This window comes from Oncorhynchus nerka, linkage group LG16 (genome assembly GCF_034236695.1).
Source record: "Oncorhynchus nerka isolate Pitt River linkage group LG16, Oner_Uvic_2.0, whole genome shotgun sequence".
Taxonomy (NCBI): Eukaryota; Metazoa; Chordata; class Actinopteri; order Salmoniformes; family Salmonidae; genus Oncorhynchus; species Oncorhynchus nerka.
Window position 1 is genome coordinate 9,407,682 of NC_088411.1, and position 15,701 is coordinate 9,423,382.

General features: G+C 42.5%; 1 protein-coding gene across 1 annotated transcript in view; it reads left to right on the forward strand.

Moving 5' to 3' along the window:
* LOC115143996 (ras-related protein Rab-26-like) overlaps positions 1-15,701 on the forward strand; it is a 99,179-nt gene that overhangs the window by 1,826 nt on the left and 81,652 nt on the right. Inside the window, exon 2 of the mRNA XM_029684554.2 lies at positions 3,769-3,879. Within this exon, the coding sequence (XP_029540414.2) occupies positions 3,769-3,879 (111 nt within the window). The remainder of the gene's footprint in view (positions 1-3,768; positions 3,880-15,701) is intronic.

Sequence of the window (15,701 nt, forward strand, 5' to 3'; positions counted from 1 at the left end):
TAAGGTCCCACTGTTCACATTGCATTTCAGAGCAAAAACCAAGCCATGAGGTCAAAGGAATTGTCCGTAGAGCTTCGAGACAGGATTGTGTCGAGGCACAGATCTGAGGAAGGGTACCAAAACATTTCTACAGCATTGAAGGTCCCCAAGAACACAGTGGCCTCCATCATTCTTAAATGTAAGAAGTTTGGAACCACAAAGTCTCTTCCTAGAGCTGGCTGCCCAGCCAAACTGAGCAAACGGGGGAGAAGGTCCTTGGTCCGATGGTCACTCTGACAGAGCTCTAGAAGTCCTCTGTGGTGATGGGAGAACCTTCCAGAAGGACACACATCTCTGCAGCACTTCACCAATCAGGCCTTTATGGTAGAGTGGCCAGACGGAAGCCACTCCTCAGTAAAAAGCACATGACAGCCTGCTTGGAGTTTGTAAAAAGGCACCTAAAGACTCTCAGACCATGAGAAACAAGGCTTGATGAAACCAAGATTAAACTCGTTGGCCTGAATGCCAAGCTTCACGTCTGGAGGAAACGTGGCACAGGACTTGAACTCAATCAGATGAAAGCAGGTTCACACTGAGCACATGTGACAGACGTGACAGTCTGGAGACGCCTTGGAGAACGTTCTTCTGCCTTCAACATCCTCCAGCATGACCGGTTTGGCGGTGGATTAGTCATGGTGTGGGGTGGCATTTCTTTGGGGGGCCGCACAGCCCTCCATGTGCTTGCCTGACTGCTATTAGGTACCAAGATGAGATCCTCAGACCCCTTGTGAGACCATATGCTGGTGCGGTTGGCCCTGGTTCCCTCCTAATGCAAGACAATGCTAGACCTCATGTGGCTGGAGTGTGTCAGCAGTTCCTGCAAGAGGAAGGCATTGATGCTATGGACTGGCCCGCCTGTTCCCCAGACCTGAATCCAATTGAGCACATCTGGGACATCATGTCTCGCTCCATCCACCAACGCCACGTTGCACCACAGACTGTCCAGGAGTTGGTGGATGCTTTAGTCCAGGTCTGGGAGGAGATCCCCCAGGAGACCATCCGCCACGTCATCAGGAGCATGCCCAGGCGTTGTAGGGAGGTCATACAGGCACGTGGAGGCAACACACACTACTGAGCCTCATTTTGACTTGTTTTAAGGACATTACATCAAAGTTGGATCAGCCTGTAGTGTGGTTTTCCACTTTAATTTTGAGTGTGACTCCAAATCCAGACCTCCATGGGTTGATAGATTTGATTTCCATTGATCATTTTTGTGTGATTTTGTTGTCAGCACATTCAACTATGTAAAGAAAAAGTATTTAATAAGAATATTTCATTCATTCAAATCTAGGATGTGTTATTTTAGTGTTCCCTTTATTTTTTTAGCAGTTTTTAGCATATATATGGTTGTTATGGTTGTTATGGTGTTATCTGAATATAAAAGCAAACATTCTGACCAGCATCAATATCATCAAAAGTAAAGACCTCCCGGGTTGCACAGTGGTCTAGGGCATTGCAGCGCTAGCTGTGCCACCAGAGATTCTGGGTTCGCGCCCAGGCTCTGTCGCAGCCGGCCTCGACCGGGAGGTCCGTGGGGCGACGCACAATTGGCCTAGCGTCGTCCGGATTAGGGAGGTTTTGGCTGGTAGGGATATCCTTTTTATTTTATTTTTAAGGTTAAAATAAATCAAGACATTTTAGAACCAAGGCACATGACATTTGCCTAATGATTGTTATGGATGTTTTGTTACATTACACTGCATAATGAACTGACATTAACATTTACATTTAAGTCATTTAGCAGACGCTCTTATCCAGAGCGACTTACAAATTGGTGCATTCACCTTATGACATCCAGTGGAACAGTAGTGCATCTAAATCTTTTAAGGGGGGGGGGGGGGTGAGAGGGATTACTTTACTTTAACAACTGTATTGTCAACTCCTGGGCCACAGCTGTGTCAACAAGGAAATGGGAGACAAGCGTGTGCCACTGCCAAAGCAGCACTCAAACATGCACAATGGGACAAGAACAAACACTGACATGCTACGCAGGGCACCACACCATCCCACCCCACACCACATAAGGGATTATGAGTCTGGCATCGGAAAGTGTGTACGACTCATCAATCATTTATACATTCAGATTACTGTAGTAGCTGAACGTGAGTGTTGCCTAGTTGTATCATGCCTGCGTTGTGCTCATGCCATCTGGTTGTGTGTGTGTGGGGGGGTGAGGGGGGTGGGGGGGGTGTATGTGGAAAAGTGTCATTTCCAAGGATGCATAGGATCTAGTGTGCATATCCAGGTCAAACCTTTATTTCTCATTATAAACTGGGTGGTTCGAGCAATGAATGCCAATTGGCTGACAAGCATGATATATTAGCATGCCATGGGTATATGGTCTGATATATTATTTTTACTGCTCTAATTATGTTGGTAAACAGTTTCTAATTGCAATAAGGTACCTCTGGGATTTGTGGTATATGACCAATATACCATGGCTAGGGGGGGCAGTGTAGCCTAGTGGTTAGAGTGTTGGACTAGTAACCGAAAGGTTGCAAGTTCAAATCCCCGAGCTGACAAGGCACAAATCTGTCGTTCTGCCCCTGAACAGGCAGTTAACCCACTGTTCCTAGGCCGTCATTGAAAATAAGAATTTGTTCTTAACTGACTTAGACCTAGTTAAATAAAGGTACAAGCCGTGTTGCGTTGTGCATAAGAACAGCCCTTAACAGTGGGATATTGGCCATATACCACACCTCCTTGGGCCTTATTGCTTAAACCAAACTTACTCTAAAATCAATTCTCAAGTCAAGTTCTATAGCCTCCACAGCTAAACTGCACTGCGATACTACAATAACCAACTTGAGAACACTGGAAAATTAGGCTAGTATTGCCCCATGCCCCCTCTTCAGTTCCGGTGCCAGCCTGTTCTTCCCACCTCTTTCCCAGATCGCTCCCATAGGATGCAGACCTCTTTGATGTGAGAGTGAGTGCTTCGCTCAGATGCCAGCTTGTTTACTCTGTAGCTGTGTATTTTTATGTGAACTGAACTCCTGTGTTTTTGAAGATGTGAATTCATTTGTCCCTCTGAGCTGTTTGAGCACAGTCTGAGCTACACTTCCCACGCATATGCAAACAGGCACGCACACACACACACACACACACACACACACACACACACACACACACACACACACACACACACACACACACACACACACACACTTCCGAGTCTCCCCTTTATCGTTGATCCTCCTATTCTGGTCTCCCCTGGCCTTGACTTACAGTTTAATAGAGTGAGTTTGCCACACTAAGAGGGAAAGAAGTCTGAGGTAGACAGTGATTCGTGTCAGATATGGAGGTCTGAAGGCAGGTTAGGTGATTTCTCAGACAGACACAGACTCATTACCCAGACTTAGACAAATCACCTCACTGTATGTCGTAAAGCTACATGGTGTGGTGATCATTGACCTTCACTACTGAGCACAATGCCATTGGGATTCAGAGGAGATGGAGGTGCTCAGCAGATGGAGATGTATCCGCCGTTTTTTCGGGTCTGTCTTTCGCTTTGTCTCTTTGTCTCTATCCGTCTGGTTCTGTCTCTCTCTCTCTCGTTGTCTCTGTCTCTGTCCGTCTCTCTGTCTCTGTCTGTCTCTGTCTCTCTCTCGCTCACGCACTCTCTCGCTCTCACTCTGGGTGTACAGGCTGTGTACAAGCACGACAATGTGGATAATCTTCCAAGGGACCATGAGAACATAAAATGAAGTCATTTGTGTCTCTCTACAGGTGATGCTGGTGGGAGACTCAGGTGTAGGGAAGACTTGCCTGCTGGTTCGCTTCAAGGACGGAGCTTTCTTGGCCGGCAGCTTTATTTCTACTGTGGGCATTGACTTCAGGGTGAGTAGACACCACACTCACACTCTCACTTGCACACACACGCACACACCACACCACACATACACGGGATTGATTATTTGAAGAATGCGGAATATGTCCATTGAGAAATCCTGCAGGAACCAAGTAAAGTGCAAAGACTTCAAATGTATAAAAGGATATTTTGGAATTGAAAAGTGGGTTTGCCTTTTTTAAGATTTCACGAGATCCAATAGGATTTCAGATATTGATTCAAGGCTTCAATATTCTTTAGGTTCAGGCCTCCATTGTCATACGTGTTATAGATATATTTTCTTTTGACCTTTTCTGGTTTACTATTCCATTTACACTAAAATATCTTGGCTCGAAACTGCTGAAAGAATGAAGTGATCGATCAACTGAGAGACAATTAAGGTGTTTATCACTGTCCCTCTGCCATATGAAGACACAGTTTTACCTTTCCACGGCAATAGTATTTCGTCAATTTTGGCTAGATTCAAATCAAAGTTGTCCTTCACATGATACTTCATTATTTCTAGGATGTGGATGCCAAGCATGCCCACCGGGAAGAAGATGCTAGTCAAGTTCTGTTAACGGGGTTAGCGGTTCCTCAAACGAAAAAAAATTATACTCAAATATTGTACTTGCTCCTGTAATGTCTGGTTGGGTGATAATAAATTAAGCCTTTCAAAGGAATGCGGTTTGATGACACTTTTCTTACGATGATTCCCTTGGTTCAACCTAAGAAAAAAAATCTTGTACACTTTTCCTATTTTCCCATCCAAGCTGTTCTTGATCTGTAAATAAAACCATTAATCCTTTCTGCATAAAGGCTCTCAAGCTCATGTTGTCTACTCAGAGGTTCTACTACTGCATATCCATTTGTTTATTCAATTAATTTATCTTTAATTTAATACATTTTCCCTCTTAAGATGTTTCTTTTTTTCCATGATGACCACTTGGGGCTGGAACTACGTATGAGGACACCGAGATGCAGACCTCGGTAATGTTTTAATAAAAAAATAAAACAGATTTTGTACACAATAAAGAAACAACATCTAAATATTGCTCCCAGCGTTGATCAAAGATCAGAATGCTTATATTCTTGATTGGACAGAGCTCCAGTCGCACCTGCCTCTTTGCGAATGAGTGGAATTATGAACAGTGATTTGTTCGTTATGTTCACCTGCGTCCTCAGGATTTTTAGCAGCACATTCACCACTCTCTCAAACAGCTAACTCCGCCCTCTCACGGCACGTGAAACAAACTACCCCAGCTCGGAGTCGACTCAAAGTGTTTGTAGATTTGACTGAGATGAAGGAACCTACAGCAGCCAAGGTGATAATGGCTGGAGTCATTTTTGCTTGTCTTTGCTGTTCTCCAAATTGCATTTTAAATGTTTGTAATTGTATAGAAATGCAGTAAATGAGCTTCAACTTTCAAAAAATGTCCTGATGGACACTTACCCCTTACGGACCTCACCAAAATTCAAAACCTGGTTACAGCCCTGGTGACCATTGCTTATGGACACTAATACCCTTTTCCATCCAAACTGTACCGCCAGTTCCACCCCTGGGGTTTGTATGTTTTCCCATTTGCTGAAACTACACTGAACAAAAATATAAACACAAAATGCAACAATTTCAAAGATTTGACTAAATTGCACTTACTACAAGGAAATCAGTCAATTGAAATACATTCATGAAGCCCTAATCAATGGATTTCACATGACTGGGAATATAGATACAGTGCCTTGCGAAAGTATTCGGCCCCCTTGAACTTTGCGACCTTTTGCCACATTTCAGGCTTCAAACATGAAGATATAAAACTGTATTTTTTGTGAAGAATCAACAACAAGTGGGACACAATCATGAAGTGGAACGACATTTATTGGATATTTCAAACATTTTTAACAAATCAAAAACTGAAAAATTGGGCGTGCAACATTATTCAGCCCCTTTACTTTCAGTGCAGCAAACTCTCTCCAGAAGTTCAGTGAGGATCTCTGAATGATCCAATGTTGACCTAAATGACTAATGATGATAAATACAATCCACCTGTGTGTAATCAAGTCTCCGTATAAATGCACCTGCACTGTGATAGTCTCAGAGGTCCGTTAAAAGCGCAGAGAGCATCATGAAGAACAAGGAACACACCAGGCAGGTCCGAGATACTGCTGTGAAGAAGTTTAAAGCCGGATTTGGATACAAAAAGATTTCCCAAGCTTTAAACATCCCAAGGAGCACTGTGCAAGCGATAATATTGAAATGGAAGGAGTATCAGACCACTGCAAATCTACCAAGACTTGGCCGTCCCTCTAAACATTCAGCTCATACAAAGAGAAGACTGATCAGAGATGCAGCCAAGAGGCCCATGATCACTCTGGATGAACTGCAGAGATCTACAGCTGAGGTGGGAAACTCTGTCCATAGGACAACAATCAGTTGTATATTGCACAAATCTGGCCTTTATGGAAGAGTGGCAAGAAGAAAGCCATTTCTTAAAGATATCCATAAAAAGTGTCGTTTAAAGTTTGCCACAAGCCACCAAACATGTGGAAGAAGGTGCTCTGGTCAGATGAAACCAAAATTGAACTTTTTGGCAACAATGCAAAACGTTATGTTTGGCGTAAAAGCAACACAGCTCATCACCCTGAACACACCATCCCCACTGTCAAACATGGTGGTGGCAGCATCATGGTTTGGGCCTGCTTTTCTTCAGCAGGGACAGGGAAGATGGTTAAAATTGATGGGAAGATGGATGGAGCCAAATACAGGACCATTCTGGAAGAAAACCTGATGGAGTCTGCAAAAGACCTGAGACTGGGACGGAGATTTGTCTTCCAACAAGACAATGATCCAAAACATAAAGCAAAATCTACAATGGAATGGTTCAAAAATAAACATATCCAGGTGTTAGAATGGCCAAGTCAAAGTCCAGACCTGAATCCAATCGAGAATCTGTGGAAAGAACTGAAAACTGCTGTTCACAAATGCTCTCCATCCAACCTCACTGAGCTCGAGCTGTTTTGCAAGGAGGAATGGGAAAAAATTTCAGTCTCTCGATGTGCAAAACTGATAGAGACATACCCCAAGCGACTTACAGCTGTAATCGCAGCAAAAGGTGGCGCTACAAAGTATTAACTTAAGGGGGCTGAATAATTTTGCACGCCCAATTTTTAAGTTTTTGATTTGTTAAAAAGGTTTGAAATATCCAATAAATGTCGTTCCACTTCATGATTGTGTCCCACTTGTTGTTGATTCTTCACAAAAAAATACAGTTTTATCTCTTTATGTTTGAAGCCTGAAATGTGGCAAAAGGTCGCAAAGTTCAAGGGGGCCGAATACTTTCGCAAGGCACTGTAAATACATTTTATTTACACATAGCCAGGGGCACACTCCAACACAGACACTAATTTATAAACAAAGCATTTGTGTTTACTGGGTCCGCCAGATCAGAGTCAGTAGGGATGACCAGGGATGTTCTTGACAAGCGCGTGAACTGGACCATTTTCCTGTCAACATGTAATGAGTATTTTTGGGTGTCAGGGAAAATGTATGGAGTAAAAAGTACATTATTTTCTTTAGGAATGTGGTGAAGTAAAAGTAAAAGTAGTCAAAAAAGATAAATAGTAAAGTACAGATACCCCAAAAAACTACTAAGTCTTTTTACTTAAGTACTTTACACCACTGCAAATGATACACACACAGTGACGGAGAGAACAAAAACACTTCTCCTCAATATATCTGTTTATTAACTTTCTCTCCTCCTCTTCCTCCTTCATTTGTTTGGCTTCTTGATGAAACATAATGAGTAAAGTGAATGACTCACAGACAGTTTCAAGTGTGGATGCCCTTGATAACACTCATACACTATATTTATTCTGTGTTTGCGCAGCGAGCACACCGATGCCATTAGGATATGAGGAAGGCGGCATGGGCGGCTGGTTGAATTGATTTATCTCTCCCTTCATTGGCAGAGGGAGTCCTGGGTTTATTTTTAATATCAGTCGTTGTCGGTATGTCTCAGGAGTGTGCTTGCTCATGTGTGGGAGCTATTAAACTGGAGTTTACCATTCAGTTTCCTTCCTTCTCTGAGGGAAGGAGAGGGAGAGGGAGAGATCGATGTGTGTTTGTGTTGGGGGCTGAAATGTGTTTCAAACAGTATGTTAGAGAGTGAAGAGAAAGAGGGAATGGGAGAAAGAGGGTGGGATAATGAAAGATTGGCAGTAAAACGATTAGACAAAGTGCTAAAAGGCAAAACAATGCACTATATTAGGAGATCGAGAGAGAGAGAGAGAGGCCAATGTAGCTCAGATGTGGGGTTTGGAGTGGCCTTCTTTCAGCTGCCCGTTCTGAGCAGATGTCTTTTCGCTCTCTCTCTCTCTCCTCTCTACCTCCCCTCTCTCCCAGCCCCCTAGCCTCTAGTGCTGTATCGCCCAGCAGCAGCAGTACATCAGCTAATCATTAAAGGAGCGGTGCAGTCAGCGAGGAGGCCAGCAGAGCCACAACACCTCTTCCGTGTGTTGTGTAGTGTGACAGGACTCACTGACCAGTGACCACACAGGGACATGGGTAATTGCAATGTGGCAATCTGAGGTGATGTGTGCACAATTAGACCACACTCTTAACCTGCTCTGCTGGGAGGAGAGGTGGAGATGGAGATGGGAAAAGGATTGAAAAGAAATCGCTCATTTTAAAGTGTGTTCTTTTCTCTGAAGAATAGGGTGCTGTTGAATCATTGCAGTCTCAATAAATACGAAATCACACTCCTAATGATACTGTAGAACTGAAAGATTTATTCAAAGATGCATTTAATGATTTATTCATGGTTTTATCATTAAACTCTCCTAGCCTGGAGGTTGGAAAACATGGAGAGGTTTTTTTAAGGAAAAATGTGACTTTTATTGAGGCCATAACAGTTCCTCAAACATATGTCCTGTCAGCAAAGACTTCAACATATAGGCTGTTATCTACAGAAAAGGATGGTGGTTATTGGTAGTTCAAGGCTGTTTATTTTGTGTTTGCTATGTTCTAACGAAGCCTGTGCTATAATTAAGCAATAAGGCATGAGGAGGTGTGGTATATGGTCAATATACCACATCTAAGGGCTTCTCTTAGCACGACGCAACGCGGAGTGCCTGGACACAGTCCTTAGCCGTGGTATATTGGTCCTAAATCACAAACTCTCGAGGTGCCTTATTTTTTATTATAAACTGGTTACCAATGTAATTAGAGCAGTAAAAAATAAATGTTTTGTCATACCCGTGGTATACGGTCTGATATGCCACGGCTTTCAGTCAATCAGCATTCAGAGCTCGAACAACCTAGTTTATAAATGGGTTTAATACATATTGTAAAAGTGCAGCACATTCATACAAGTCTCAGGACATAAAAATGTCAGCTAAGAAAATACATCAAATCAAATGTATTTATATAGCCCTTCGTACATCAGCTGATATCTCAAAGTGCTGTACAGAAACCCAGCCTAACATGGCTGTTGTAAGGGTTTTCTTCTGATGAAAGAGAGGCGGACCAAAATGCAGCGTGGTGGTTATTCATGTTTTTAATAAAGACGACTATACATGAACAGACTATACAAAACAAGAAAAGTGAAAACCTAAACAGTCCTATCTGGTGCAAACACAGAGACAGGAACAATCACCCACAAAACCCAACACAAAACAGGCTACCTAAATATGGTTCCCAATCAGAGACAATGACTAACACCTGCCTCTGATTGAGAACCATATCAGGCCAAACATAGAAATAGACAAACCAGACACACAACATAGAATGCCCACCCAGCTCACGTCCTGACCAACACTAAAACAAGGAAAACACATACGAACGATGGACAGAACGTGACAGCTGTAATAAACAGGATATAATACTAATAAGCTAGTCCTCTCAGTCCCGGGCTTCCTCTCAGTCCCGGGCTTCCTCTCAGTCCCGGGCTTCCTCTCAGTCCCGGGCTGCCCCTCAGTCCCGAGCTGCCCCTCAGTCCCGAGCTGCCCCTCAGTCCCGAGCTGCCCTGGGTGAGGACTACTAGGCCATGGTCGGCGGCGAGGGTGGACTATCCTAGGATGCGAAGAGGAGGGACTAAGACATTGATTGAGTGGAGTCCACGTCCCGCGCCGGAGCCGCCACCATGGACAGACGCCCACCCGGACCCTCCCCTATTGTTTTGCTGTGCGTCCGGGAGTCCGCACCTTAGGGGGGGGTTCTGTCACGCCCTGGTCGTAATATATTGTGTTTGTCTTCATTTATTTGGTTAGGCCAGGGTGTGACATGGGTTTATTGTGGTGTTGTTTTGTCTTGGGGTTTTGTGGGGTGTTGGGTGTGTGGCTTAGTGGGGTTATCTAGCAAAGTCTGGATATGTCTGGAGTGGTTCTCAATCAGAGGCAGGTGTGTATCGTTGTCTCTGATTGGGAACCATATTTAGGCAGCCATATTCTTTGAGTGTTTTGTGGGTGATTGTTCCTGTCTCTGTGTTTCTTGTCACAAGATAGGCTGTATAGGTTCACGTTTCGTTTGTTGTTTTGTATATTTAAGTTATTTCATGTATAGTTCATTTTTTCATTAAAGAATGAGTAACCACCACGCTGCATTTTGGTCCGCTTCTCCTTCGACGGAAGAAAACTGTTATCTTCTGCCCCTGAACAAGGCAATTAACCCACTGTTCCTAGGCCGTCATTGAAAATAAGAATTTGTTCTTAACTGACTTGCCTAGTTAAAGGTTAAAAAAATATATGTAGTGAATTTTTATGTCTGGTCATCACAAATGCAAATGATCTGTAACCAATTCTCTAAAACGTGCCCAAAGGTGGAGATTTAATCTCACTCTCTTAAAAAATTTAGATTTCTGTAATCAATTCAGGTCTGATTTACATGAATTTATCATCCTCAACAAAGAGTCTGTGAATTATAATAGATTCCTGTGGGATGCCATGAAAGGGTTAATTAGAAACAGAGTGGCAACCCGTCTTTCAGGGAAGGTGGGGCAGAGCCCCATAGTTCACCTGTTTTGCATGTTATTATGGCATTAATACATGTCACATATCAATTTGCAAACAATGTAAAACTATTTTTTGAAATCATTGAGTTAATAAAGCCGCATAATACGAATATGGTCTTTTTTTTGCTTTCTTGAGTAAGGAAGCTCCAAAATACAAGTGTTTCAGCCTAGCTCAGTGCTTTCTGTGGTGGTCGGGCAGCCAGCAGAAAATACAGAGTCCAGGGGTTGATAATGATCTATAGTTGCGCTGTGATTGGGTAATGTTCTCTAGTTGCACCGGGATTGGCTAGGTGTTCTGTCACACATGGGGACACTACGCTAGCAGTCATAATCATGAATCAAGCCGACAATCTATTGGCAAATGATTTTTAGCCCTTGTCATATGAAGAGAAAAAATGAATATAATTTTTCGATAAAATGTATCGGTTCTCATTGTCCATTGTCCATTGGACATAAACATTACACAACACGTTGGAAATCGCAAATTCAACAATGAGTGGTTTGAAATGAATTAGTAGCTAACTGCAAGCATGGCAAAGCAATCACTAGCCTGCTATTCAGTGGAGTGGCTGTGTGGTCCCAAGTCTGGCTTTAAGGGTCTCTTTTTCCAAGTTTAAAATGATAAACCTTCAAGATTGGCCATGCTGTCAAATAACTGTTAACACAAAATGGGAAATCTGACTTCAGTGAGTTCAGGACAACTAGGAACTTGGGGAAAAAACGAACTACGAATAGGAAAATACGTTTTGTAAGTCAGAATTGTAAGTCGGGAACTCAGGCTTCTTTCTAGAGCTATGCCCTGATGATCACTGACGTCATCATGATTTTACCTTGTTTTTTTCCCGGAGTTCCCAGTTGTCTTGAAAGCACCATAAATCCAGAGAATGACAGACTTTGGTGATAAAGTTTGATGACAAAATTTGCCCACGAAGGACAGCCGCACCACCTTCCTGTTCAAGTGAGCATAGCACAACAAGGTGAGTCCATAAACGTCTTGTATTCTGCTGCCTAAATGATGTAATATGCCAGAGAGATATGTATACTGTAGCTAAGAAAGTAATACTTAGTGAATGTTGTGTAGTAAGCTGTTAGTGGCCCATGTGCCTCACCCTAATAATTTGGTCTATTTTCCCCTCTTAATTTTGCCTACTGTTCTGACTTGGTGGTGCACATGTAGCCTGTTTTAGAGACATGTAATCATCGAATATTGTAAGCGCTTTCATTGTCTGCTTATATGCCCCCTTTATTTATCCTGCAGTTCTGACTTGGTGTAGAGTACATTTCAAAAGTGCTGAACAAATAGTTATATTGACTACGTCCTAGGTCGCTCATGAATGTCTTAATCGAAATTACGGATTGCATCTTATCCGCTTGTCGTCCCCTTATTCCATAGTTTGTACATCCCAATTGTCAGTAGAAACCACATTTGTTTAAGCAAGTCAACCATATCAGCTACACTACCGGTCAAAAGTTTTAGAACACCTACTCATTCAACGGTTTTTATTTATTTCAACTATTTTCTACATTGTAGAATAATAGTGAAGACATCAAAACTATGAAATAACGCATATGGAATCATGTAGAAGCCAAAAAAGTTTTTATACATTTGAGATTCTTCAATCTTGATGACAACTTTGCACACACTTGGCATTCTCTCAACTAGCTTCATGAGGTAGTCACCTGGAATGCATTTTAATTAACAGGTGTGCCTTCTTAATAGTTAATTTGTGGAATATCTTCCCACCTTAATGCATTTGAGCCAATCAGTTGTGTTGTGACAAGCTATGGGTGGTATACAGAAGAGGGGTATGGGGTGGTATACAGCCCTATTTGGTAATAGACCAAGTCCATATTATGGCAAGAGCAAAGTCAAATGACAATCCATCATTACTTTAAGACATGAAGGTCAGTTAATACAGGACATTTCAAGAACTTTGAAAGTTTTTCCGCAAAAACCTGTCACTACTTCTGCCGATGTTCGGCGGTTGACGTCACCGATCTTCTAGCCATCACTGATCCATTTTTCATTTTCCATTGGTTTTGTCTTGTCTTCCTTCACACCTGGTTCCAATCCCATCAATTACATGTTGTGTATTTATCCCTCTGTTTCCCCTCATGTCCTTGTCGGAGATTGTTTGATTGTATGTTAGTACTAGTATGTGTTGGTGCGCGACGGGTTTTGTACACATTTTATTATTTTTTTGTATATTTTGGTTTTTGGACTTTGTGAGTTCTTATTAAATGACTCCGTTTATACCAAGTTCGTTCTCCTGCACCTGACTTACCTTCCACCAGCACGCACATCTCATAAAACCATCAAGCGCTATGATGAAATGAAATAAAGAAAAACCCTTGAATGAGTAGGTTTTCTAAAACTTTTGACCGGTAGTGTATGTTTTTTTTAAAGGCAGTAAATGGGGTAGAATGAACTGTTTCGCTGCCAGACAAGTCTCCGTTGATAGCCAGGTGTAGTAGTGGTAAGGTGTTGGGACTGCTGTTGGGACTCTGCTGTTGGGACAGCTTTATGTAGACCCTAACAGTTTTTGGGCACCGTTTGTCACTACGTTATAGTGCAGTTAATGTTTTGTTTAGTGTTGTGTTGTGTTGTGGCTTTGCTGGCATGCATCCCCCCCAAGATTTACATGCTAAAATCACCACTGGAAACAATACAATAGCAATAGCATCAACAACAACAAAAATTATCCTAACTTGAGTCCACTTCATCCTCACTAACTCGTCAACAGCAGAACAGTTTCTCTGCTGAGAAGGAGAGAGAATTATTGATAATCAAATCTGAGTTCAATTCCTTACTCTGATTAAGAGCGGAATTTTGAATTCATAGAGTCCGACAAACTGATTATCTGGTCGATCATAGGCCTAGCTTCCTCTTAACTAGTAAATTACACAATAATGCAATATTACGCAATAATGATAGTCTTGCTGACATTGTTTCCATTCATTCTGACGATAGTGCTCTTTTGCGTGATTCACCATCAATCAATTTACAATTTAAACATTACAATGAAAGGTTATACAGTTCTGAAGTACAAAATACCTTAGGCAGCATGAGACCCTTTGAGGGCTTGAATCTATAGCAACTCTCCTCCTATGATGCACAGATGACCTATAACCTATAATGCTCAATGAACTGCATGATGATGCATTGGAAGATATGAACCGAGGTAAATCCCCTGGATGGGATGGCATACCACGGGAGTTTGATTTCTCTGTTACATAAAAAAGGTAAAGACCCAACTCTCTGCTCAAGTCATTGGCCTCTCTACCTCATTAACAGTGACATGAAATTGCCAAGATTCTAGGCAAACGTCTTGAAAACATTTTTACCCAAACTAGTTCATCCTGATCAAACAGGTTTTGTCGAACATAGATTGGCGACAGACAATCGGAGACGTCTCCTACATATCGTACACATTACACCCATGTTGACACCAATGCTTCCCACAGTTGTGTCAAGTTGGCTGGATGACCTTTGGGTGGTGGACCATTCTTTATACACACAGGAAACTGTTGAGCGTGAAAAACCCAACAGCGTTGACGTTCTTGACACACTCAAACTGGTGCGCCTGGCACCTACTACAGTACCCTGTTCAAAGGCACATACATCTTTTGTCTTGCCCGTTCATCCTCTGAATAAAACCAAATGCACAATCCGTGTCTCAATTTTCTCAAGGCTTAAAAAGTATTCTTTAACCAGTCTCCTCTCCTTCACCTACACTGATTGAAATGGATTTAACAAGTGACATGAATAAGGAATCGTAACTTTCACCTGGATTCACTTGGTCAGTCTTTGTCATGGAAAGAGCAGATGTTCCTAATGTTTTGTACACAGTGCAGTTGTCCTTGTCACTTTGGTTTTTGCTTGGTTTTTGCTTGGTCAACATGGTCTTTGCTTGAATCTAACATGAGACCGAATGTCCCTAGTTCACGTTGCATGTGCCCTTTTCTCTTGACACAGTATTGAATTGTTCCTTCCCTGGTGGTGCAGCATGTGTCAGCTTAGCCTTGTGTTAATGCTAACGCCAAACCAGTGTGGCCTTTTCTCTTATCGGCCAGACAAGCAGAGAGGACACAATTAAAGATCCAGGAACAGAGGAGCGACCGCCCGAGCAGCCTGGCTTATAGTCAGCCTTATCTTTATTAGACCTCTGCTACGGCAGTGACTGTCTGTCTGTCTGTCTGTCTGTCTGTCTGTCTGAGTTACCTCAGTGTGAATACGGACGGACTGTTCATTCTGCAGATGCATTGTTCCGTAGCCTGGTCTCAGATCTGTATGTGTTGTCTTGCCAACTCTTTTGAGAGAGCTGAGAGCTGTAAACAATATGATTGCAGACACATAGCTACAGACTCGACTTGATTATGCATTCTCAAACAAAGGCTACTCATTTTCTACACCCTGAGGGTTTGTCAACGTTCATTTCACATAAAAATAGGTGAGTTGTTTGCAAGCTTCACGCGTGTGGGGAAGCTTCGGAAAGCCTGAGATGTGTGAGTAAAACACATTCCCAGGTCACAATAGGGAAAACGCCAGAACCTGCAGATTACCAAGACCAAGGTTTCACTATGTTTGCATAAGCATTCATTACTATTCAACTTTCCCCCTTTCCATATGTATTATTCCTCTGATCTGCTCTGCTCCTGTTTTGGGGTGTGCTAATGTATTCCTGTAGCACACCCAGAACCGAGTTTCGGAAACCCTGCTACACAATGCCTGTGCATTACAGGTTAATTATAATAAAGGAATAGTTTAACAAACCCTGTTATATAGGACTATAGGACAGGCCAAGGAGAGGTGACTCAATGGGCTGTGA